The following is a 27734-nucleotide window of genomic DNA, read 5'->3' on the forward strand; positions in this document are numbered from 1 at the left end:
CTCTTCCATGTTTTGCAGGCATACCACTAGGACATGGTTGTGGCTCACTGCTTGCTTGTTTTACTAAGAATCTGTCTAAAGACACTTGTTTTTCCCTACATTTTAACACTTGTCTGTAGGGAGACATGACATTCATTCACTATGAATGATCTCTTGTTTTTCCTCTATTGTCATCCTCACAACTATTTTCTTAGGTTGAACTTTACTACCGACTTTCTTGGGACCCATGGCGTGATATATAATAAGAACTATTTTGTTATGAAAGCCAAAAAGCAGGCAAACAATGAAATTCTTCACAAAGAATTCAAGTGCGGCTGGGGTTGTCATTATGCTGGATAGACTTGTAAACAAACTGAGAGTGCCTTGCCCCGCGCCCCCAGCACCACATGCTCGTTGGACCCCATATGTGTACGAACAGACATCGTCTTCCAAGTAAATTGTCATACACCAATTCAAATTTTATGATGAATTTGATGTCGTATACCAAAAATTTGTACTCTAGGGCAGTCGTCAACCGAGGTTCCACTGTAGCTAGGAACAGCAATCTACAGCCCGAAAATGCAAAGAAACTCCCATTAAAAAAAAAATTAAACTGAAAATAACCGAAACTGTCAACCATGCTGTCAATTTGTACTCCCACTCGTTAGTGTATCCCCCCCCTCCCTGTCATAGGGGCAGGGGGAGCCTGCCCAGGTGAGCCGGCCCTTGCCAGCCCAGTTCAAAGTCTGATGAAAAGCCCAAAACCACCAACTGGAGGAAGGGAGAGTGTCAGGGTGTCTCCGGGGTATCTCCCAGAAAATGGCATTTAATTATATTCAACGCTGGATTTCTGGGGAAGCCCCGTCGGCTCCATGAAGCTAATTATCCACAGACGGAAAGCAGAGACTTACCTGGGAAGCGGGAGCACTGTAACTCTCAAGTCGAAGAAGGCCCCGATGGTTGCGATAGACACCTCAACGCAACATAAGGCCGGAAAGGGCCCCCTGAACATTTACAAGAGGGGTACCTCGATTTAAGAGTTTAATCCGTTCCTGGAGATGGCTCGTAACCCAAAAACTCGTAAACCGAAGCTAATTTCCCCATAAGAAATAATGGGAAATGAATTAATCCATTCCTGATTACTCAAAACCTCACTTCAAACTAAATTTTATACCTAATTCATCTAAATCTACACTACAAAAGTATGTTCAAGTTATTACTTACCCTTGCTGATGACTGCTGTTGGCATATGGAAGATGGTGAGGAGGGGGGAGGAGGAGAGGTGTTACTGTTTGGAAGGGGAGTCCCCTTCCATTATAACATCAGGCAGTGAGGACTTTTCTGGTGTGCACTTGGGCACGTTTTGCCGGCATACCACTAGGACCTGCTTGTGGCTCACTACTTGCTTGTCTTACTAAGAATCTGTTTAAAGACACTTGTTTTTCCCTACATTTTAACACTTGTTTGTAGTAAGACATCACATTGTCATTTAAAAGGTCAATGCAATGGTCTGCTACAGCTTTATCTGGGTGAGTTTTTTCAACAAAACTTTGCAGTTCTTCCCATACTTCACACATTTTCTTAATGAGGAAGGGACATCCTCTACTGCCTCTACTCACAATTATTTTCTCAGGTTGAACCTTACCACTGGCTTTCTTGGGACCCATTGCGAGATATAAAATAACAACTTTTCGGGGGGGAGCCCCGTCGGCTCCCCAGAGCTATCCCAGGCTGATATGCTAATGTCAGACTTTGGCATCAGTCATGTGTATGGAGTTCTTAGGCCTACCGGGGACCACGGCCAGAACCGGGCCCCCCTCAGAGAGGCAAGGGGAGCAATGGCCTATAGAAGCCCCCGTGTGGTTGGAAGCATTCTATGTCTGCCATCGACCGGAACAGGCACCCAGAAAGGTAAGCGCCTCAAAACAAATCCCTATTCTGGTTAAAATTGCTACCAAAAGCCGAACTAGTGGATAGAACTCCCCAACTGAAAACAAGCAAACTAGTGTGAGGTCAAACACACCGCCGCGCCGCTGTCTGCGCAGCTCCCCCCTCCCCGGGAGGGGGAAGGGGGAGCCCCAGACACCCCACGCCGGCTACCCACACCTCAGTTCTTGAGGCTGATGCTATAGGCGATGGTCGTGTGCTCTGGCTCCTGTGTCGCTACTGCACTGTGCTTTGCATGTGGTGTTGGTTTTGTGGGTGTGAGAGCCAGGAGTTATCTTCAGTACTCAGGCTGCATGCGCCTAGGGCTGCCTTCCCTAGGTGCCCTGTAAGTACTGCCCTTGGGGCTTGGGGCCACCTTCCACAGGCTCCTCGGGGTCTGCCTCTGCTGGTCCGTTTTACCTTTCGGTTTTTCGGCCGCCTGTTGGGCTCTTGGGTGTTCTGTTCTCCCTTGTTACCGGCAGGTAAGAGGCAGTTTGCACTGGTAGGGACGCAGGGTGCTGCTCAGCTTGTATTCCCGACATCGCGGCCGGCTCTGTTCCTTGGGGTTCACTGTCCTCTTGCGGGGTTTTGTTTTTGTTTTTGTTTTTGCCTGGTGGGGGGTTCTGTCATTTTATTCAGTTTGTTTTTGCCCTTCCACTGTTCTCCTCGGTGGCGCCCCCTGCTAGGTCCCCGTGAGTGTACACGTCCCTGGGGTTCAGCTATAGAAGTTTGCTTGGTAGTTTTGGGCGCCGGTTTGCAGCACCCTGCCTGGGACTACCTGAGCGCGAGTCCTCTTAAAGTAAATGCTCAGGACCCTGGGAATCCCCTAGGGGGCGCGTGGGTCCGATGGATGTGACCCCGGAGTCCCCACTCGCTGTGTGCGAGTTTGAGGGTTGCTCGGTCCCCCTTGTCTCAGGGTGACCCTCATTGTTTTTGCTTCTGCCACGCTGCCTGTTGGGTCGGTGATACTTTCGACCCTGAGTCCTGTGAGTGTTGCTGCTTGCTTGTGACTCAATTTACCCAATCCTCTGATGATTCTATTCGGGTACAGGCGGCGCGTGCGTTGCAGTCTAGGTTTCGTCTGTTGCAACGCGCTCGGTTGGTTGCTCACCCGGATGCCCCGGGGCTGCCCCGCTTTGCTTTTCGAGACCCGGACATGGGGGTGGGGGTCGCTTCGATCCTGGTTCAGTCCGCACCTCCTCGTCCTTCCCCTTCTGTTCGTTCTAGTCCCCCCCCCCCTGCTTCCGGCCCCGAAGCGTCTGAGGGTTTCGGGGTCGGAGCAGGGGTTACTTGATCTCGAGACTCGGGTAGCTTCGGGGGGTGCCCCTTCCGGGGGGGCGGCAGAGGCATTCGAGTCTTGTCTCCCGGCCGAAGCTTCTGGGTCTGACCAGTGGGCCCCCCCTTCCTCCAGCTTTTCCGGCTGCTCCGTCCTTGTCTTGTGGGGTCGGGGCTTGGGGAGAGGACTCGGCCTCGGGTCCTGTGGTGAAGGACCTCGAGGCTGGGGAGGGGCTGACTTGGGGGCCTTGGGCCCCGCTGGACCCCGCCTGGGTTTTTCTTCTCTTTGAGCGGGGCTTATTGTTACAAGGAGTGGGGTTTTCTTTTCCCCCCTCTGCGTACGAATTGGATTTGGTGTCGGCCCCTCCTCGGGTTCGGTTCCGTGTCCCCCCGGGTACGTCGGTTCCGTCCTTCCGGAGGTTTTCGGCTTATCGCATCCAACCTGGTGTGGTGTGAGCGGCCTTTGCAGCTTACCTCCTGCGTGACCCGGATTATGCCTCTGAAATGGATCCGTCTGCATTCAGGTTTGGGACTTCGTTCAATTTCTGGCTCCGTTACGAGGTTCCGGAGTCGTCCTGGCTAGCAGACTGCCCCTCGTTTGTTCTGGATTCCTGGCATTCCTTCTGTCGTTCCCGCACGCTGGAGTGGCGGGAAGCTTCCACGGTGCTTCAGGTTTTCCTGGGGGCGAGCTTGAGTACCTGAATGAGTGCTTGTTTGCCCCTGCCCTTCCCTGCGATGTGGGCGTTATTCAGCTCCATGTGCAGGTTCCCTCCCTTTCGGCGGCACTCGTTGCGGAGGACTTGCGCGCCCGGGGCCTTTTGGCTTCGGCCTTGCGGTTCTTTTCCCTCCTGGAGCTCTCTTCGGATTGGCTCGTGGAGGATGTGAGGACGCTTGGGTCCGTCCCGGGGTCCGGCACCTTGTCCTCGGCTGCGCGTTCGTCGGCTGCCTTGTTGAAGCTGTTCACGCCGATTTTGCGGGATGCGGTTTCCCTGTTTTATGCTTCCCATCTCGCATGTCGGCAGGCGGTGCTGGGTTCCTCCGTGGAATCTGCTTGGGCTCTGGCTCTTAGGCGTTCTTCACCTTTTTGTCCTCTTCTGTTTGAGGAGTCGGCCGTGGCGCAGTTTATTCAGGCTGCGTCGGCGGCTTGTCGTCCGATGTCGGACTTGTTGGTTTTCCGGGGTCCTGGGGTGGGTCTTCCCGGAAAGGTCGTGCCAGGGCTCGGGGTTCCTCTCGTCGTGGTAGACCTCTGGTGTCAGGTTCGGGGTTGGCTCCTGCGGACCCTTCCTCGTCTGGTTGGCGCGGTGTTCGCGCTGTGCGGGGTTCTGGGTCTTGTAAGGGTCGCCGGCCCTTTTGCGGTTTGCCCCCTTGACGGGGCGATGGGGGGGGGGCGGCTTGCACTGTTCGCCCGCGCCTGGTCCCACGATTCGTGGGCCTTTCGGGTCGTGTCTCGCGACCTGCGGTGGCGTTGGGTGGCCCCTTCCCCCTTTGGGGGGTCGGGGCTGGCAGGGCAGGTTTCTTCCCCTGCGCTCTGTCGAGTTGTCTTGGAGTGGGTACGCTTGGGCGTCGTCGAAACGACGTCGTCCCTCAGATGGGTTTCCCGTCTGTTTCCAGTTCCGAAACGGGACTGCACGGACCTGCGGTTCATTCTGGACTTGTCCCGTCTGAACCCCTGGGTTCATTGCCCCTCCTTTCGGATGACTACGCTGTCTCGGGTTCGGCTCCTCTTGGAGCCGGGAGCTTGGATGGTGTCCCTGGACCTCCGGGACGCTTATTGGCATGTCCCGATTCATCCACGGTTCAGGGACTGGCTCGGTTTTGTTGTGGGGCATCTGAGTTACCGCTCTCGTTGTCTCCCGTTCAGGTTGAACCTGGCACCTCGCGTGTTCACGCGCCTTACACGGGTTGTGGTGGCTCGTTTGCGTCTCCTAGGTGTTTGGGTGTTGGCCTACCTCGACGACTGACTGGTTTGGGCTCCCAGCCAGTCAGCTTGCTTGCTAGCCAGGGATTTGGTTCTTTCCCAGCTCGCTGGATTTGGGTTCTTGGTGAACTGGAGGAAGTCCCATTTGGTCCCTTCTCAGGTTCGGACTTGGCTGGGTCTTGTTTGGGACTCTTGAACCGCCTTCTTGTTTCTCCCTCCGGAGTCTCTCCCACCAGAGTCTCTCCCTCCGGAGTCTCCACTGCGGCTGCGGTCCCGCCTTCATCTGTTTCTGGTGGGCCCTCAGGTCACCCGGCAGTTGCTCGAGGGGCTGTGCGGGAGCCTGAACTTCGCGATGGTGGTCTACCCGCCGGGTCGGGTTTGGCTTCGTCGGCTGTTCTGGTTCCTTCGGGGTCGCCCCTTCTGCCTCTCTCGCGATCACTGGGTTCGACCCCCGGGGGCCTTGCATCGGCTGCTGCGTCGCCAGCTTCCTCTTTGGGTTTTTCGGGGTTCAGTGCCTTGGCGTCTACCCTAGCCCTCGCTTGATGTGTACATGGATGAGTCATCTCTCGGCTGGGGCTTTGTGACACGTGCTCACCAGGTCAGGCCAAGGGCGTTGGGGTCCGTCCTTCTGTCGAGCTCACGGTGCGGGAGTTCGTGGCAGTGTGGTTTGCTCTTCGGAGGATTCGGGTCGCTTGCGAATCGACGATTCAGCTCCATTTGAACTGCTCTCTGGTGGTTCATTGCTTGAACTGCGGGGGATTTGATGCGGTCCTTGTCTTTTTGGGGTTGGTCGCTTCGGGTGACTCGTCTGCTGAGTTCTCGGGGTTTGGCTCTCCTGGTGGTTCATGTACAGGGAATGTCCAACGTCTTGGCCGATGACCTGTCTCGCTTTGTTCCCTTCTCCACGGAGTGGACGGTCGACGACGCTTCCTTCCGTTGGCTTTGCCAGACGTTCGGGTGCCCTGAGGTTGACCTCTTCGCGTCAGCATGGTCGAGGCGCCTTCCCGTGTATGCGGCACCCTTCCCCAATCGTGAGGCCGTCGGGGTCGATGCCTTTTGGCTGGACTGGTCGAGGTGGGGGTTCCTGTACCTCTTTTCCTCGGTTCGGCTGTTACTCCAGGTCCTGACTCGCTTGGAGACTTACCAGGGGAGAGTTGTCCTTCTGGCCCCTTGGTGGCCGGCCCAGCCTTGGTTTCAGGCGCTGCTTGCTCGGTGTCTGAACCCGAGGGTTTTCCCGCGGCTCTGCCTCTTTCAGCAAATCAGGCCGGTACGTCACGTGGCTGGTTCAATCTTCTCGAATCTTCGCATATGGGTTTTTTGACTCGAGTCTATCATCATCTCTATGGTGATCAGGTGGCCTCCTTGTTGGTGTCCCACCTGAGGGCTTCTTCTCGGCAGCAGTATGAAGTTTCCTGGCGGTCCTTCTGTTTCTTTTTGCATCTTCGTCGTGTTAGTTCGTTGTCTGTTAGGGTGGTCTTGTCCTTTCTCTCTTGGTTGTTTCAGGAACGTCATCTTATGCCTAACACTGTTGCTTCGTATCGTGCGGCACTGGCGGAGTCGCTTCAGCTTGCCTTTGGTATTGATGTAACGTCTGCGCCGTTTCGCAAGCTGTCTCGTGCTTTGTTTCACCTCCGGCGTGCTCATGCGCTGCCTGAGCTGTCCTGGTCTTTGGACAGAGTGCTCGCTTACATTTCGTCTCCTCATTTCGTTGTGGCCCCTTCGGTCTGGGATTGTTTCTCCAAGGCTGTCTTCTTGTTGGCATTAGCCTCTGGGGGTTGGGTCGGGGAGCTTCATGCTCTCCTCCGGCGCAGGGGTTTCTGCTCTTTTGGTCGTGGAGATTGTTTTGTTCGCTTGCAGCCGTCTCCTTCTTTTCTGGCGAAGAATGAGACTGCTGCGTTCCAGAGGGGTCCGTGGGTGGTTGATGCTTAGTTGGTAAGGCCGGGGGTTCATCATGTTTTGTGTCCGGTTGCGGCGCTTCGCCGTTATTTGTGCGCCACGGCTTCTGTGTCCGGGGACGCGCTTTGGGTTGATCCGGTTTCCCTTCTTCCCTGTTCGTGGGTTCGGGTCTCCCAGGTAGTCCGCAGGGTTATCAAATCCAGCCAGCCTGTGGTCTATCCCCGTGCCCATGACGTCCGTAACTTCGCGGCTCTTGCTGCCGTCTTTGGGAATATGTCATGGTCTGATATTTGGGCGCGAGGTTTTTGGCGGTCGAACAGGGTCCTGGCTGCTCATTACCTCGTGAATGTCCCTGGACCTTGTTGGGCCTGTGTTGCTTTCGGTCGGCAGTTGCAGGCAGTTGTCTCGACTTCGAGTTGAGGAGTGAGCGATGACTGCCTCCCGGGTAAGTCCCTCTTTTTCTGTCTGTGGGTAGTTAGCTCTGGGGAGCCGACGGGGCTCCCCCCAGGAAGCCAGCATTGAATGTAATAAAATGCCATTTTCTGGGTGAGTCCCGGAGGATCCCCGGCATCCCTCCTTTCCTCCGGTTGGCGTTTTCTTCGTGTTTTTTACATCCAGCCTCAGAACTGAGGTGTGAGTAGCCGGCATGAAGGGTCTGGGGCTCCCCCCTTCCCCCTCCCGGGGAGGGGGGAGCTGCGCAGACAGCAGCGCGGCGACGTGTGACGTCACACTAGTTTGCTTGTTTTCTGTTGGGGAGTTCTATCTACTAGTTTGGCTTTTGGTAGCAATTTTCACCAGAATAGGGGTTTGTTTTGAGATGCTTACCTTTCTGGGTGCCTAACCCGGTCGATGGCAGACATAGAATGCTTCCAACCACACGGGGTGTTTCTATAGGCCATTGCTCCCCTTGCCTCTCTGAGGGGGCCCGGTTCTGGCCGTGGTCCCTGATAGGCCTAAGAACTCCATACACATGACTGATGCCAAAGTCTGACATTAGCATATCAGCTTGGTAAGCTCCGGGGAGCCTCTGGGGCTCACCCAGAAAATGGCATTTCATTACATTCAACGCTGGTTTTTTGTCATCCTACGCTGACAATGCTTAAATACAGTAAATATAAAAATTGCCTCTGGTGAAATGCAGAAAAATTACTTTCATAAATATAAAAGTAATATAAATATTTATATATTAAATAATATTTGATATCCAACTTGTATATGTTTGGATCATGAATAAGGAATCTGATCATTGCAAGGACATTGTAAGTACAGTACTGTAAGTAATTATCAAAAGAAGGCACTAAGCCAGGAATGGACAATGCAAGCATGAATGCACCTATCTTAATCATTCTTTTGTTCAGGAAAATACACTCTCATACTGGCTAGGGTTTCTTTCCATGGAATTGGCATGTGATCTATAACTAACCTGGGATACCTGCTCTGAAGGGTTTGCTGACTCCCTCCTCTTTAAGCTGATTCCTATCGAGTCACTTTGCTTCTAGGCAGTGCATGAGATTTATTCTTCTCTGGGAAGAAGACAGTCTTCTAAGATTAGGAAAACAATAGCTTTAAAACTTTTAGACTGCTGGGGCAGCTCCTGTAGGAGTTAGAGGACTTGCACTTTAGCTGAATGCTCGTTTCAGTTGCATATGTGATATTTTGTGATCAGGGGCTGATATTTTGTGATCAGGGGCTGATATTTTGTGATCAGGGGCTGCTTATGCCACAGATTGGGATTCAGTGTTTGCTTCACGCTGATATTTTTTCCTGCAATTAAAATGTCTCCCTGTCTGTGGGATGGTTCAGAGTGCTGGTGTCCCTTGTTTTAGTAAGAGTAGGTTTATTGTCTGGAATGTATTTTTGACCAGGATATTTTTTGCTTCCTTCATCATCTGATATTCTACTAGATTAAGTGGTTTGTAGTTTGTCAGTATGTACTACAGTGTTTTTAAACTCTGACGGCCATTGCTGTTGCCTAATTCATGCGGACTGTTGAGTTGAGAATTTTTCATGTGTGAAGTGTTGGCAGTAAACTTCACTTCTGGACTGGTTGCCTTCTTGTGTGGCTGCCTTGCAAAATCTGGCTATCAAAAGTAGGTTTTGCAGCCCATGTGTGCAGCTGGTGATGTGGATACAAATTCCCCACAGTATTTCTGAGAAAGTTTATGGATGTCTGGTCTTCAACACTTGTGACAGTTTTAGCTGCCTTCCTCTGCCTCCGTTCAGTCAACATCACTTAACTTTATCTTGTTCTTCTTTGATGCTTAGGGCCGCTCAACTGTTTTGACCAGTTGATCTGGTGGTGTCACACCTTTCTTATTAGCATTGGCTATTTGTTTGTCTGTCTGCCTGTGTGCCATTCCAATATTTCTGAATGGAACACGCTACCCTCCTAACTCACAACTGTTTGCACTGCACATCTCTCCTAGTTTCATTATAATACTTTAGTAGAATTTATCTGCTAACTAAACAATTAAATTTTGTTTGGTGTGTGTGTTTTGAGAGATGACTGTGGCTTTGTAGAGTTTGGGCGGATGTCGGGAAGTTGGCTATGATGGCTGTGGGGCTTGTGAAGGTGACAATGGGGTTGCTCTTCTGTGGGGGAAGGGCTTTAATGTAGGCTAGGAGGCCTGCTCTTCCTGTTTGATTCTTTTATCTTTTGCACATAATGGAATGCCCTTTTCTGGTGGGGTACTTAGTAGCCCCCCCCCCATCCCTGCACAGTTCCCTTCTTCTCTGTGTGGTGGAAGGGTTTGGTTTGAGTGAGTGAGAAAATTTAGCTAGGACTCCGGGTGACCTGGGCATTTTTACCGTAGCAGTGATAATTTGTCTTTTTGCCTATGGGTACCTCATCTTGCTCAAGTAGTAGCTTTCGAATGTTTTTCTCAATTTTAGGTTCATCTCTGATTCCAAAGCTCCCCCTCAGCTAGTAGAGAGAGACAGATTCTTGTTCTGGCTCCCAGTAGACAAGGATCAGTCTCAGTCCTGGTGTATCTCTCTAAGGTATGGCTTGACCAGAGCTTAGGTTGGGGAGCTACTGTGGGGACCTAACAGAACATGGCATTTCATTACATTCAACAATTGATTTTTTTAGTAAAACTTTGTACTATTTTCTAAGACAAAGACAGCATTCAGTAATATATATATATATATATATATATATATATATATATATATATATATATATATATATATATATGTGTGTGTGTGTGTGTGTGTGTGTCGTACCTAGTAGCCAGAACGCACTTCTCAGCCTACTATGCAAGGCCCAATTTGCCTAATAAGCCAAGTTTTCATGAATTAATGTTTTTTCGACTACCTAACCTAACTTTTTTGGCTACCTAACCTAACCTATAAAGATAGGTTAGGTTAGGTTAGGTAGGGTTGGTTAGGTTTGGTCATATATCTACGTTAATTTTAACTCCAATAAAAAAAATTTACCTCATACATAATGAAATGGGTAGCTTTATCATTTCATAAGAAAAAATTAGAGAAAATATATTAATTAATGAAAACTTGGCTTATTAGGCAAATTGGGCCTTGCATAGTAGGCCGAGAAGTGCGTTCTGGCTACTAGGTACGACATATATATATATATATGGCTACTAGGTACGACATATATATATATATATATATATATATGTCGTACCTATGCATAGTAGGCCGAGAAGTGCGTTCTGGCTACTAGGTACGACATATATATATATATATATGGCTACTAGGTACGACATATATATATATATGTCGTACCTAGTAGCCAGAACGCACTTCTCGGCCTACTATGCAAGGCCCAATTTGCCTAATAAGCCAAGTTTTCATGAATTAATATATTTTCTCTAATTTTTTTCTTATGAAATAATAAAGCTACCCATTTCATTATGTATGAGGTCAATTTTTTTTTATTGGAGCTAAAATTAACGTAGATATATGACCGAACCTAACCAACCCTACCTAACCTAACCTAACCTATATTAATAGGTTAGGTTAGGTTAGGTGGCAGAAAAAGTTAGGTTAGGTTAGGTAGGTTAGGTAGTCGAAAAACAATTAATTCATGAAAACTTGGCTTATTAGGCAAATCGGGCCTTGCATAGTAGGCTGAGAAGTGCGTTCTGGCTACTAGGTACGACATATATATATATATATATATATATATATATATATATATATATATATATATATATATATATATATATATATATATATATATATATATATATATATATATAAGCCTCGATTTGCCTAATAGGCTGAGTGATTTTCTTTATGTTCAAAATATTGTTTCCAATTGGTTTATTTAAAATATTATTATTATTATATTATATTAAGAACATAAATTATTGACTTAGTTATGTTAGTTTAGGTTAGGTTAAGATAGATTAGGTTAGGTACGATCATGTAAGTACATGTAAGTACGATCACCCTAGAAAGTGCAGAAACCTTCTCAATACAGGTAAATGTACCAAAAGCTGTGAATTTTTTCACCCTGAAATTTGCAAGAACTCTTTAGACAGGAAAGAGTGCTTCAATGCTGAATGTCCAGTTTTTCATATAAGAGGTACCAGGCGAATAAAGCCGACAGACCGCCACTATGAAAACAGCCATAACTCCATCGACCGGGATAATTTTTTAGCAAGAGGAGGAGGAGGAGAAGAATGGCTAAAAATTACCAGACTCTACCACCAACTCGGTCAAATGCTAGAGAGGACGCAAACACAGTGGCCGCCTTACCAGAGCCTCAGATATTAACACCAAGTAACGCATCCAGCACTTCCACTAACACGATAACATCATTTATATTTGCTAACATCCAGGGTAAAAAAATATGCAAATCCAACAAAGTTCATTTTATAGATGGTCTCCTTCATGAGGCAAATGCAGTGTTTGCAGCCCTAATGGAAACTCACACAAAGGACTACCATGATGGTGAAATATGGATCTCAGAGTACAATCTTTTCATATGTAATAGGAAACACCGCTACAGGGTGGGGTCAGCCTCTACAACAAAGACACACTCATCTGTACTGAGCTGCTAAACACCACAAATGATATGGTGGAAGTGCTGATAATCAAAATAGAGATCCTAAATGTAGTTATTGTCCTTGTATATAAGTCACCGGAGGCAAACCCTCAACAGTTTAAAGACCAACTAATGAAAATAGAACACTGCTTGGAAAACCTCACAAATCCAGCCCCGAACATCATCCTTCTTGGGGACTTCAACCTACAGCACCTGAAATGGAAGCACCTGGTAATACAGTAATATCAGAAAGAATACCAGGAAGTAGCCTAAATGAACAGGCACATGCAAATGACCTGCTACGGATGTGCGACAGGTTTGCCTTAAACCAGCAAATAGTAGAACCAACTAGGAAGGAGAACACGCTGGACCTCATTTTCACTAATAATGATGAATTGATCAGGAACATAATGATTACAAATACCTGTTACTCAGATCACAAGTTAATTGAAGTTCTGACAAGCATGGGGAATAGACCTTCAAAACCAGTCCAGATTCCCGGTGGAGGAGATTTCAGCAAATTCAACTTCAATAATAAACAGATAAACTGGGAGCAAATAAACCAGGACTTCACAGAAATAAACTGGGAAGAACAGCTAGAAAATGCAAACCTGAACTAGTGCCTGGAAAAAATAAGCTCAGTAGCACTAGAAATGTGTTCAAACTGCATACCCATAAGAAAAAAGAGGAAGAGATGCAGATTGGAACGGGAACGTTGTTCCCTCTATAGGCGAAGAAAACGAATCGCGGAACAACTTGAGAGTCGCACCCTATCTCAAGAACGGCGAAGAAGGTTAGGTAGAGAAATAGAAACAATTAAACTCTAGCTACAAGAATCATACAAAACCCAGGAGAGGCAAAGAGAGCAAAAGACCATCAGTGAAATAGAGAGAAATCCAAAATATTTTTTCTCCTATGCAAAATCAAGATAAAAAACCACATCTAGTATCGGGCCCTTGCGAAAGGGAGATGGAACTTTCACCGATGACAACAAAGAAATGAGCGAGTTACTGAGGAAGCAGTACGAATCTGTTTTCAGCAAGCCACTAAACACATTAAAGATTGATAACCCAAATAAATTTTTCATGGATATGATACCAACATCAAATCATATATCAGACATCACCCTATCCCCACTGGAATTTTGAAGAAGCCATAAACAGTATGCCTATGCACTCTGCACCAGGCCCAGATTCTTGGAACTCCATATTCATCAAGAACTGTAAAAAACACTATCGCAAGCCCTTCACATTCTGTGGAGACAAAGCCTAGATACTGGCGTTATCCCTGACATACTAAAAGCAGCAGAGATAGCACCAGTCCATAAAGGAGGAAATAAGGCAGAGGCAAAAAATTATAGACCGATAGCATTAACATCGCACATCATAAAAAATTTTGAGAGAGTGCTAAGAAGTAAGATCACAAAATACATGGAATCACAGCATCTCCATAACCCCGGACAACATGGTTTCAGAACAGGGCGCTCTAGCCTGTTGCAGTTGCTGGACCACTATGATATGGCATTAGATGCGATGGAAGACAAACAAAACACTGATGTAATTTACACAGATTTCACAAAAATCTGTGATAAATGTGACCATGGTGTTATTGCACATAAAATGCGTTCAAAAGGAATTACCGGAAAAATAGGCAGTTGGATCTACAATTTCCTGACTAACAGAACCCAATGTGTAATAGTCGACAAAATAAAATCCAGCCTATCAACCGTGAAAAGCTCAGTCCCCCAGGTACTATGCTTGCTCCAGTACTTTTTCTCATCCTCATATTGGGCATAGACAAGAACACAACCTATAGCACTGTATCATCCTTTGCAGATGACACTAGGATCTTCATGAGAGTAGGTAACATATAGGACACGGCAAATCTCCAGTCAGATGTAGATCAGGTCTTTCTATGGCCTACTGAAAATAATATGGTGTTTAACGAAGATAAGTTCCAGCTCATGCACTACGGAAAAAAATGAAAATATAAAAACAGAAACCACGTACAAAACTCAGGCAAATCATAACATAGAATGAAAGGCAATGTAAAGGATCTGGGTGTACTCATGTCGGAAGACCTTACCTTTAAAGAACACAATAAAGTAGCCATCACAACTGCAAGAAAAATGACAGGTTGGATAACAAGAACTTTTCACACTAGAGATGCTGTTCCGATGATGATACTTTTCAAAGCGCTTGTGCTCTCTAGAGTGGAGTACTGCTGCACAATGACAGCCCCTTTCAAAGCTGGAAAAATTGCTGACCTGGAGAGCGTGCAGTGATCCTTTACTGCTAGAATCCATTCAGTAAAACATCTAAACTACTGGGACCGACTAAAGAGCCTAAATCTGTATTCCCTTGAGCGCAGGCGGGAGAGATACATAATAATCTATACGTGGAAATTAACTGAGAAGCTGGTCCCAAACCTGCACACAGAAATAACATCATATGAGACCAAAAGGCATGGCAGGATGTGCAGAATACCCCCATTGAAAAGCAGAGGTGCAACAGGTACTCTGAGAGAGAACTCCATCAACATCAGAGGCCCGAGACTGTTCAACATGTTTCCACTACACATAAGGGGCATAACTGGCAGACCCCTCACAGTGTTCAAGAGAGAACTAGACAAACATCTCCAAAGGATACCTGATTAACCAGGCTGTGACTCATACGTCAGGCTGTGAGCAGCCACGTCCAACAGCCTGGCTGATCAGTCCAGCAACCAGGAGGCCTGGTTGACGACCAGGCCGCGGGGACACTAAGCTCCGGAAGCACCTCAAGGTCAAGGTAGGTTATGTAGGGTTGGTTAGGTTTGGTCATATATCTTCGTTAGTTTTAACTAAAATTTAAAAAACTTAACTCATACAAAATGAAATGGATATCCTTATCATTTCATAAGAAAAAAATGAGAAAAAAATATAAATTCAGGAAAACTTGGCATATTAGGCAATTTGGGCCTTGCATAGTAGGCCAAGAACTGCATTCTGGCTACTTGGTACAACATTATACAGTATATATATATGTTGTACCTAGTAGCCAGAATGTCGTACTTGGCCTACTATGCAAGGCCTGATTTGCCTAATAAGCCAAGTTTTCCTGAATTTATATATTTTTCCAAACTTTTTCTTATGAAATGATAAATCTGTCCATTTCATTATGTATTAGTTAATTTGCTTAAATTTGAGTTAAAACTAACGTAGATATATGACTGAACCTAACCAACCCTACCTAACCTAACCTATCTTAACCTAGCCTAAACTAACAAAACTAAGTCAGTAAATTATGGTCTTAATATAAAGTAATAATAATAATTCAAATAAACTATTTGGAAAAAATTATTTCAAATAAAGAAAATCATTCGGCCTATTAGGCAAATCGGGTCTTGCATAGTAAGCAGAGAAGTGCGTTCTGGCTACTAGGTACGATATATATATATATATATATATATATATATATATGTCGTACCTAATAGCCAGAACGCACTTCTCAGCTTACTATTCAAGGCCCGATTTGCCTAATAAGCCAAGTTTTCATGAATTAATGTTTTTTCGTCTACCTAACCAACCTAACCTAACCTAACCTAGCTTTTTTTGGCTACCTAACCTAACCTTACCTATAAATATAGGTTAGGTTAGGTTAGGTAGGGTTGGTTAGGTTCGGTCATATATCTACGTTAATTTTAACTCCAATAAAAAAAAATTGACCTCATACATAGAGAAAAGGGTTGCTTTATCATTTCATAAGAAAAAAATTATAGTAAATATATTAATTCAGGAAAACTTGGCTTATTAGGCAAATCGGGCCTTGAATAGTAGGCTGAGAAGTGAGTTCTGGCTACTAGGTACGACATATATATATATATATATATATATATATATATATATATATATATATATATATATATATATATATATATATATATATATATATATATATATATATATATGTCGTACCTAGTAGCCAGAACTCACTTCTCAGCCTACTATGCAAGGCCCGATTTGCCTAATAAGCCAAGTTTTCATGAATTAATGTTTTTTCGTCTACCTAACCTACCTAACCTAACCTAACCTAGCTTTTTTTGGCTACCTAACCTAACCTTACCTATATATATAGGTTAGGTTAGGTTAGGTAGGGTTGGTTAGGTTCGGTCATATATCTACGTTAATTTTAACTCCAATAAAAAAAATTGACCTCATACATAGTGAAAAGGGTAGCTTTATCATTTCATAAGAAAAAATTATAGTAAATAAATTAATTCAGGAAAACTTGGCTTATTAGGCAAATCGGGCCTTGAATAGTAGGCTGATAAGTGAGTTCTGGCTACTAGGTACGACACATATATATATATATATATATATATATATATATATATATATATATATATATATATATATATATATATATATATATATATATATATATATATATATATATATATATATATATATATATATATATATATATATATATATATATATATATATATATATATATATATATATATATATATATATATATATATATATATATATATATATATATATATATATATATATATATATATATATATATATATATATATATATATATATATATATATATATATATATATATATATATATATATATATATATATATATATATATATATATATATATATATATATATATATATATATATATATATATATATATATATATATATATATATATATATATATATATATATATATATATATATATATATATATATATATATATATATATATATATATATATATATATATATATATATATATATATATATATATATATATATATATATATATATATATATATATATATATATATATATATATATATATATATATATATATATATATATATATATATATATATATATATATATATATATATATATATATATATTGGTAGCAGTCTTTCCTGTAGACATATATTATTGAATATGACCGAAAAAGTAAGATTAATAATTCTAACACAAATTTTCTCAATCTTTCGTACATTTCTTTTCACTGTTGGAGGTAAATCAAAAATCAATTCTCCAAAATTCATTTTTATTTCTAGTCTGACGCGACACGAGCGCGTTTCGTAAAACTTATTACATTTTCAAAGACTTTAGTTCACAAATACACAACTGAATAGAACTTACGCATCTCCGATTTTATATCTACATTTGAGTGAGGTGGAAGGGGTGATGTGGCATTAACACAAGACAGAACAAGAGGTGGCATTAATAGGGTATTAATTTCATCAACACAAGACAGAACAAGAGGTGGTATTAATAGGGTATTAATTTCATCAACACAAGACAGAACACGAAACAATGGGTATTGAATAGAAGTGTTTGTAGAAAGTCTATTGGTCCATATTTCTTGATGCTTCTATATTGGAGCGGAGTCTAGAGGTGGGTAGAATATAGTTGTGCAATAATTGGCTGTTGATTGCTGGTGTTCACTTCTTGATGTGTAGTGCCTCGCAAACGTCAAGCCGCCTGCTATCGCTGTATCTATCGATGATTTCCGTGTTGTTTACTAGGATTTCTCTGGCTATGGTTTGGTTGTGGGAAGAGATTATATGTTCCTTAATGGAGCCCTGTTGCTTATGCATCGTTAAACGCCTAGAAAGAGATGTTGTTGTCTTGCCTATATACTGGGTTTTTTGGAGCTTACAGTCCCCAAGAGGGCATTTAAAGGCATAGACGACGTTAGTCTCTTTTAAAGCGTTCTGTTTTGTGTCTGGAGAGTTTCTCATGAGTAGGCTGGCCGTTTTTCTGGTTTTATAGTAAATCGTCAGTTGTATCCTCTGATTTTTGTCTGTAGGGATAACGTTTCTATTAACAATATCTTTCAGGACCCTTTCCTCCGTTTTATGAGCTGTGGAAAAGAAGTTCCTGTAAAATAGTCTAATAGGGGTATAGGTGTTGTGTTAGTTGTCACTTCAGAGGTTGCATGGCTTTTCACTTTCCTTCTTATGATGTCTTCGACGAAGCCATTGGAGAAGCCGTTATTGACTAGGACCTGCCTTACCCTGCAAGAAGAAAATGAATTTTGGAGAATTGATTTTTGATTTACCTCCAACAGTGAAAAGAAATGTACGAAAGATTGAGAAAATTCGTGTTAGAATTATTAATCTTACTTTTTCGGTCATATTCAATAATATATATATATATATATATATATATGTCGTACCTAGTAGCCAGAACTCACTTCTGAGCCTACTATGCAAGGCCCGATTTGCCTAATAAGCCAAGTTTTCATGAATTAATTGCTTTTCGACTACCTAACCTACCTAACCTAACCTAACCTAACTTTTTCGGCTACCTAACCTAACCTAACCTATAAAGATAGGTTAGGTTAGGTTAGGTAGGGTTGGTTAGGTTCGGTCATATATCTACGTTAATGTTAACTCCAATAAAAAAAAATTGACCTCTTACATAATGAAATGGGTTGCTTTATCATTTCATAAGAAAAAAATTAGAGAAAATATATTAATTCATGAAAACTTGGCTTATTAGGCAAATCGGGCCTTGCATTGTAGGCTGAAAAGTGAGTTCTGGCTACTAGGTACGACATATATATATATATATATATATATATATATATATATATATATATATATATATATATATATATATATATATATATATATATATATATATATATATATATATGTCGTACCTAGTAGCCAGAACTCACTTCTCAGCCTACTATTCAAGGCCCGATTTGCCTAATAAGCCTAGTTTTCCTGAATTAATATATTTACTATAATTTTTTTCTTATGAAATGATAAAGCAACCCTTTTCTCTATGTATGAGGTCAATTTTTTTTTATTGGAGTTAAAATTAACGTAGATATATGACCGAACCTAACCAACCCTACCTAACCTAACCTAACCTATATTTATAGGTAAGGTTAGGTTAGGTAGCCAAAAAAACCAGCGTTGAATGTAATGAAACGCCATTTTCTGGGTGAGCCCCGGAGGCTCCCTGGAGCTTATCGGGCTAATGTGTGTTATGTTAGACCGGGACATTAGCTAAGGAGTTCAGACCTACCAGGGACCAGCGCCAGAACCTGGCCCCTTCAGAGAGGTTTCAGGGAGCAATGGCCCTGGAAAACCCCATATGGTTGGGGGTTTTCCTTATCTGCCATCGACCGGGGTTAGGCACCCAGAAAGGTAGGCGTAACAAAACAAACCCCACATGGTAAGACACTACAACAAAAACCGAACAGAGAGGTAGAAAACTCCCTACAATCCCAAGGAAACAAGCAAACAAGCAAACATCACACTTTACTGCCGCGCCGATCGTCCGCGCAGCCCTCCCCACCCCGGGAGGGGGAGGGGGGAGCCCCGGACCTACCGCGCCGGCTGCCAAGCTCCAGTTCGGAAGCTAAGCCTCAACCAACGCGAAAAAACCGCCGACCGGAGGGAGGGAGGGTTGCCAGGGAGCCTCCGGGGCTCACCCAGAAAATGGCGTTTCATTACATTCAACGCTGGTTTTCTGTGGGGAGCCCCTACGGCTCCCTGGAGCTTCATACCCAAAGAGAAGGAAAAGAAAGGGCTAACCCGGGAGGCGGCCGCCACAAACTCTGCAACGCAAAGCCAAGACAACCGGTCGCAAACCTGCGACCCAAGGCAACAAGAACGCCCAAGAACAGACATACACATGGATGGGCGGCCAAAAACCTGTGCGACCCACAATTCCCTGCGCCCGAAATGAGCCCGAGACGTCACCAACACAGCAGCAATTGCTGCAAACGTCTGAACAGCACGGGCGCAAAGACAGACCGCAGTAAGAAGGAAAACACTGCGGACGACCCGGGAGAACACAGGACGCACCCCCCGGCCAAACCAAACAAGTACTAATACCCCAAGAACCCCTCCGGAAAGCAGCCGTCTCGACCGTCGCCAGGACAGAGAAAGGCTGCACACCAATAAAGCTACCACCAGTACCAAAGAGGAGGAAACTAAAACCGAAGGGGCTACCACAAACTGAGGGGAAGAGAAGAAGGCACCCTGAACAAGGACCAGGATGGCTCAGGCGACTCATGAGCAGGCCGGGGGGGAAACAAAACGCGAGAAGACGTAAGAAACGTCATACAGTCTCCAAGACGAAGCTCGCAGGTGGGACACCGTCAACAAAACCACCTGAACACCATAGAGATGGCGATACCTGCGTCAAAATACCAGACGCGAAGAGCCAAAGAGAAGGCCGAACCAGTCACGGACAGGACCGATTCGGCCTGCTGAAAGAGGCGAAGCCTCAGGAAAAACGCCCCGGGTACGGACACCTATCAAGCAGCGTCTGAAAAGAAGGCCGGGCCGGCCACAGTGGAACCATAAGGACTGTTCGCGTGGGAATGGGCTGCAACTGAGCCAGAACCCGAAGCAACAGCTGGACCGGGAGAAGAGGTACCGGTACCCCCCACCTCGACCAGGCCTGCCGAAAACCTCCACCGTGAAGTCCTCGCAGGTGGGAAGGGCGCCACAAAACGGGCGACGCCTAGACCACGCCGACCCGAAGACGTCCATGGCCAGGAGTCCATAAGCCCAACAGAGCCAACAAAACGAATCGGCGACGACTGGCCAACCCACGAAGAGGAATGAACCGAGACAGCTGTCCACCAGGACGCAGGACACACCCCGGACACGAACCACACGGTTAACCAAACCCCCTGTGGTTCCGGCAAGAACCACCAGAGAACAGTCCAAACAGAGCCGAATGGGAGAGTACCTAGTGACCCAAACCCTCCGAAGCGCAAACCAGACAGCCATGAACACCTGAACCGGGCTGTGAGCCCGATGGACAGACAGACTCCATCAACCTCGGCCGACCTGGTGAGCACTGGTCACAAAGCCCCAGCCGAGAGACGACCCGTCCGTGAACACATCGAGCGAAGGCTCGGGGAGCCGCCAAGGCACGGAACCCCGAAAACCCCAAAGAGGAAGCTGGTGACGCAGCACCAACACCAGATCCCCAGAGGAACCCAAGGAATGCAAGAGGCGGAAGTGGAGTCTCCGTAGGAACCAACCGACGCCGGAGCCAAACCCGACTCCGCGGGCAGATAAGCACGCCGAAGTGCAAACTCCCGCACAACCGCCCAAGCAACCGCTGAGCAACCCGGGACCCCCTCCTGAACAGCCAAAGGCGGGACCACAGCCACAGCAACACTTCTGGAGGGAAGACAATGAGGGGCCCAAGAGCCTGAAACAAGGCCCAGGTCCGAACCCGGGACGGAAACAGAAGGTAAAACCTCCAGATCACCAGGAAACCAAACCCAGCGATCTGGAAAGAACCATCCCCTGGCGAGCAGACAAGCGGACTGACTGGGAGCCCACTCCAGCCAGTCGTCGAGGTAGGCCAGACACCGAATCTCAGACGCAGACAGGGCACTAAGATCCGGTAAAGATGCAAAGAGTATACAAAGTGCCCTTCACAAAATAGGGAATGCAATAAAAACAGCAAACCTGAAGCCCCACCATCAAAGCATTGTATGACAACCATATGAAGACATTATGACATATGACAATCATTATATGACAATATGACAAGTATAATCAAGGCATTATATGACAAAGAGTGCCGGGAAGAGGGGACACCACGAGAGTAGCTCACATCCTGTAACTACACTGAGGTAAGTACACATAGGGAATTACCAACCGTGCTAGCCCCAGAAAAACTGGAGAGGAACGTGCCAAGAAGTGACCTGGAGGTCCAGGTCCACCATCCATGCACCCGGCCCTAACAGAATCCGAACAGGAGACAACAGTCCTCCGAGCAGGGCAGAGGATCCAGGGCGCAGACGGAAGTAGTCCAGAAGAACTGCAGACTGGAAAAACTCATGACTGCAAAGAGCAGACGGGAAAAGCTCATGACTGCAAAGAGCAGACGGGAAGCCCAGAAGGAAGGGGCGGATCGACCACGCCCCACGCACCCACGAAGAGGAAATGACGAAGCGCAGGGAAGAAGCCCACCCCGCCAGCTCTGAACCCCCCCCAAGGGGGAGAAGCCGTCCTCCGACGCCAGCAGAGGCCGGAAGACAACCCAAAGCGCCCACCAACAGCGGGACCAAGCGAGAGGCAACAGAGCAAGCTGCTCCCCCAGCGCCCAGTCAACAGAGAAGGGAACAGAACCCCTTCAGAAAGAAAAAGTACACTACCGAAGTCATGAGGAGAGACTACGGGAATGAAACCACACTTCGCTGGAAGAGGAAGTGAGGGGAGACCTGATCACCACATACAAGATACCCAAGGAAATCGACAGGGTTGAGAAGGACAGGCTATGTAACACAAGGGGCACACGCACTAGGGGACACAGGTGGAAACTGAGTACCCAAAAGAGCCACAGATAGAATTAGTTTTTTTTTTTTTTTTTTTTTTTTTTTTTTTTTTTTTGGTGAGTGTCAGAATGGGAACGGGAAAGCACTAAGAAGTAATGTGGCGACTCCTCACACAAGGAACGAGGCTGACCCCCATACAATGTCACATGTAGACATGACAGAGCCCAAGAGGCACAGGAACCGATACACCTGTTGACGGACGGTTGAGAGGCAGGACCAAGGAGCCAGAGCTCAACCCCCACAAGCACAACTAGGTGAGGACATATATTGTAAAAGCACAAGCCGCCGACTAGTGGCAAAGAGCACTACGCCGGCCAGGCAAAGAAGGCACAAAACTGCATCAAAAGGCCCACCTCGACAACAAAACCACAAAGTCCCAGCACAACCACAACATGTGCCAAGACCCAAAAAGCTCAGTCTGCAAGCCAGGAAGACCCCGGAACCCCAAAAGGCAGAACCGGGTCACACGAGGAAACAAAGTCCCCTGAACCCACAAAAGGGGGCCCAAGAGGAAGAAACCTCCAGAACGAAACCAAGGAACCCAAAGGAACCCAGAATCGAACCAGGGGGAGCCCAAACCACCACATTTGCCGGCGGAGAACACCACTAAAAGGCAAAGCACAGACCCCAGCAGAACGCCCTGGGAAAACGGTCCCAACAGACCGAAGACCGAGGGGCAAGGTGTGGGAGCAAGCATACCAGCCAGGGGCACTGAGCCTAAACCCAGAGGCTCAGACCCAAAATCAACACCCAAACGTTCCCAGAGGAACAGGCAACGGCAAGAAAACACCAGAAAAACAAAGAAACGACAACAGGAGAACAAAAAACCCTGCAAATTTTTTGAAAACTCACCAGAGACGCTCGCTCGCACACCCAGACGCATGTAAACAAACGGCAACGCCGCCCTGGTGGCCACGCCGGGAAACCGGCAGACGAAAATGGCCGCCAGCAGGGGCTGTGACTGACGCTTAATACACAAAAACACGCCAGCAAATGTGGGAAGCTAGCAGACTGGAAGGGCGAAAAACGACGCCCAACAGCAGAAAAACCCCTGAAGGGGCAAAACCGCCCCAGAACTGCTAGTAGGCATCCCCCACAGCCCCGGGAACCAACAACAGAGGCCCCGGGGCAGAGCCGTCCTCCAAGCCCTCCGCCCTGAAAGAAAAGCAAGAGCCCATGGGGAAGGCAACAAGAAAGGGCCGCTGGTAAGACCCAGAAGCCTTGGCAGGAGGCACAGGCTCAAACCTCCGTCCCCAACCCGAACGGGGCATCCCCCGAAAACCGCCCGAGTCTCTGCCGCAACTGAACCCCGCCCCGACCCAGAAACACGCAGACGGTCCGGAGCCGGGAACATGGAGAGAAAGGGGCGAGCAGCACCTAACCAAACGGGGCGGCCACGGGGCATTCGAGTGGGAAACCAACCTAGCATGTTGCAGCAACCTAACCTAGCTTGCAACACGGATGCCGCCTGTACTCTGAACAGTAATAACATCAGGAGAGTACTGGAGAACAAGCAGAGAATCACTCGCAAGACTCCGGGTCAAGGTGTCAGTGACCCAACAGGCAGCATGACGGAGGTAAAAATGGCGACTGTCACCCGGAGACAAGGGAACAGCAACCAACGATCCCGTACAAGACGGGTTGGAACCCGGAAGACACATTCAATGGTCCCCCGAGCCCAGACAGGGGTTTCCAGGGCCCGTAGGGTAACAACTACGGGAAGCCCGGGCAAGGTGTTGCTAACCGGTTAAGAAACCCAAACATAACAAGAGGGTAGATTATAGCACTGAAAACCCCCGAGACGTGTACAAGCACGGGGGCCTAGCAGAGGGCCGCCAAACACTACCAGTGGAACTATAACCACCTTAGGCAGACCCCCACCAGGCAAGAAAAAGAAAAACAAAAGAAAAACCCCGCAAAAGTACACCGTCTCCAGAGGCAACAGAAACCGGCCGCCGCTTAGGTGGCAGGCTGCGCAACACCTTGACGCCCTAACCAGCACAATACCAATCCCTACCCAGGGCCAAACAAGGGCCCCAAGCTCCAGCTGGCCCCAAGGGCGAGGCAAATGCCGAGCAGCAAGAACCTCTACGGGAATGGTTCCCGAACGCCCCAGGGAAGATAACCCTGTAACGCAAGGGCAGTACTCACAGGGCGCTTAGGGAAGTCAGCCACTAAGCACATGCAGCCCCGGCACTGATGAAGTACTCCTGGCCACCGCACACCACAACACACGGCAGTGAACGCCACACAAGGCAAACACCGCCTAGGAAACTGAGGCCAGAGAAGCGTCAATCCCGGTTGACATTAGCGAACGAACTGAAGCTTGGCAGCCGGCGCGGTAGGTCCGGGGCTCCCCCCTCCCCCTCCCGGGGTGGGGAGGGCTGCGCGGACGATCGGCGCGGCAGTAAAGTGTGATGTTTGCTTGTTTGCTTGTTTCCTTGGGATTGTAGGGAGTTTTCTACCTCTCTGTTCGGTTTTTGTTGTAGTGTCTTACCATGTGGGGTTTGTTTTGTTACGCCTACCTTTCTGGGTGCCTAACCCCGGTCGATGGCAGATAAGGAAAACCCCCAACCATATGGGGTTTTCCAGGGCCATTGCTCCCTGAAACCTCTCTGAAGGGGCCAGGTTCTGGCGCTGGTCCCTGGTAGGTCTGAACTCCTTAGCTAATGTCCCGGTCTAACATAACACACATTAGCCCGATAAGCTCCAGGGAGCCGTAGGGGCTCCCCACAGAAAAGCTAGGTTAGGTTAGGTTAGGTAGGTTAGGTAGACGAAAAAACATTAATTCATGAAAACTTGGCTTATTAGGCAAATCGGGCCATGAATAGTAGGCTGAGAAGTGCGTTCTGGCTATTAGGTACGACATATATATATATATATATATATATATATATATATATATATATATATATATATATATATATATATATATATATATATATATATATATATATATATATATAATATAATATAACAACTCACCTGAGCAAATACAAAAGCAAACAAATACAAAATTAAAGAAAGGAAAGTAGTTATAAAAGATGGAAAATTACAGAATGTTTGAGGTTGCACAGTAAGAACTCTCTAAATAGTTTGTTTTCAATTTCAGATGAAGGAAGAAATTCCTCATCAGTTGTAGAGGAGTCAACGGGGTTACGATATGGTATGAACCGTACAATTCCCGTTGGTGGGCCTAACATACACTGCACACCACCTTCACATAGACCTCACAGTGATTCTGGTAAGTCATGTACATGTTAGGCATTTATTATTTATTTTTTTTTAGTTTTTCTCATTCTAAACCCTCAAAGTGTGGTTATTGTCATGTATTGATCATCTAGTGTAGTGTGTCATCATCAAATAAATACTGGGTACGGTATTTATATGCATTTGCGCACAATACTGCACAGTACAAATACAATACAATGAACAGCTCTAAAGAAGAAAACCAACATTGAATGTAATGAAATACCTCTTTCTAGTGGACCCTTGATGGCTTGCAAGTTACTGGTAGTCTACCAGTGTCCCTAGCCTTCATTGCCAGTCATTTAGCCAGGAAGATGGAAAATGGAAGCCCCTGAATGGGAAAGGCCTCGAGAAGCCTACTTCGACCAATAACAGGCAAATACCTACCCCAGATCCTTGGTGAGAAGTGACAGTTCAACTACCTTTGCCGTCAAAGTGGAAGGGGCAATCCCAAGCCAAACCTCACCCAAAGAAACACCAACTCCAGACCCCAAAACCCTCTGATGTTTTGGAGCTGGGAGCAAAGGGGAAGAAACTCTTGGGCCTGCCGAACAACATCAGCTGGACCCAGGGAAGGAGATGGAGGGGCAAACTTGGAGTAGGTGAACACCACCAAAACAAGTCTGGATCAAAATATTACAAAGGGACTGAATTCATAGACAGCAAGCCACAACCTACACATGCTGGAAAATCTAGCCTGTAATGCAGCAGTTGCCTTATAAGGTGAGTCTACCTTTTAAAAGTAGACTCAGCTAAGACAGTGACAACAAATGTTGCAGGTCTCAGGGTGGAATGAATTACCCACCCAGCAAGCAGCATGGCAGAGGCAATAAGAATACAAAAATGAGGTACAATCTTCAAACTTACACCTGTAAGGGGTAGACTCAGAGGGCTGGTCCATAGTTAATCCTCCAGAAACTGTAAAGGGCTTGCAGGTTTCTGAAGGTTAACCAAGTAGGAACACATGGCATAATGGCTTCTTGCCTTATTGAATAAACACTTAAAACAGCTTAGGGCAAAAGGCAGCTGTTATGGGCATGAGCAGTGTACTGTAGAATGAATAAGTAAACACCTTGTGTGACCCTTATCATCAAAAACTCAACTGCTCCAGATCTCAAGGCCTTGCAGAAGAGTCAAAGATCCTTGCACCATTAAGGATGAGGCACTTTCCTCAAGAAGATAGCCTTTCAGAGACAGCTACCCAAACCCACCAGAGTAGGTAAACCTGACTGAGCAGACCAAAACACCTAGGCATTAGAAATTCGAGTTGAACAGTTAATCTAAGGCCACACAAGAAATGAGGCAATGCTAAGATACACAACAGACACAAGCAAATGGATCCTGCAGGATAAGAACTGTGTCATTGATGCCCAATCCTCATCTAAAAAATTGGGACTCAAAGAGCACTGTGGCAGCAATGAGGAGTGCAACCACAGTGTTTGGATGTATTGCAGCAGGCAAAATGAGTGGCAATCAAGGCTAGGGAAACGACAAGGAAAGGGCTCAGTACCCTGATGGTGTACAGGTGGAATTAACGAGTGAACTGCTTCATGACAACAGTTTCTGTAGCCCAGTGAATTCTCACTAAGATCTTAGTTCACTTCTAGCCTTCAGACGAGATCCTTGTCCAATATGTCCGATATGAGGATGAGAAAAAGTACTGGAGCAAGCACAGTACCCTGGGGGACTGAAGCTCTTCCAACCCATAAACCGTGAAGAGCTCATTCCCCCAGGGTACTGTGCTTGCTCCAGTACTTTTTCTCGTCCTCATATCGGTCATAGACAAGGACACACTCTGTAGTACTATATCATCCTTTGCAGATGACACTAGGATTTTTATGAGAGTAGACAAATTAGAGGACACGACAAACCTCCAATCAGATGTAAATCAGGTCTTTCTATGGGCTACAGAAAATGATATGGTGTTTAACGAATATAATTTCCAGCTCATGCACTATGGAAAAAATGAAAATATAAAAACGGAAACCACGTACAAAACACAGTCAAATCATAACATAGAACGAAAAGGCAATTAAAGGATTTGGGTTTACTCATGTTGGAAGACCTTACCTTCAAAGAACACAATAAAGTAGCCGTCACAACTGCAAGAAAAATGAC

At 46.0% G+C, this 27734-nt stretch overlaps 1 protein-coding gene across 5 annotated transcripts in view; it reads left to right on the forward strand.

Annotated features, from left to right (window-relative positions):
• Positions 1-27734, forward strand: part of RhoGAP19D (Rho GTPase activating protein at 19D) — a 563531-nt gene that overhangs the window by 269575 nt on the left and 266222 nt on the right. For all 5 annotated transcript variants that reach the window (XM_069338865.1, XM_069338868.1, XM_069338866.1 and 2 more), the window contains one exon: positions 25480-25611. In XM_069338865.1, the coding sequence (XP_069194966.1) occupies positions 25480-25611 (132 nt within the window). The remainder of the gene's footprint in view (positions 1-25479; positions 25612-27734) is intronic.

The sequence above is a fragment of the Procambarus clarkii genome, chromosome 40, assembly GCF_040958095.1.
Source record: "Procambarus clarkii isolate CNS0578487 chromosome 40, FALCON_Pclarkii_2.0, whole genome shotgun sequence".
NCBI lineage: Eukaryota > Metazoa > Arthropoda > Malacostraca > Decapoda > Cambaridae > Procambarus > Procambarus clarkii.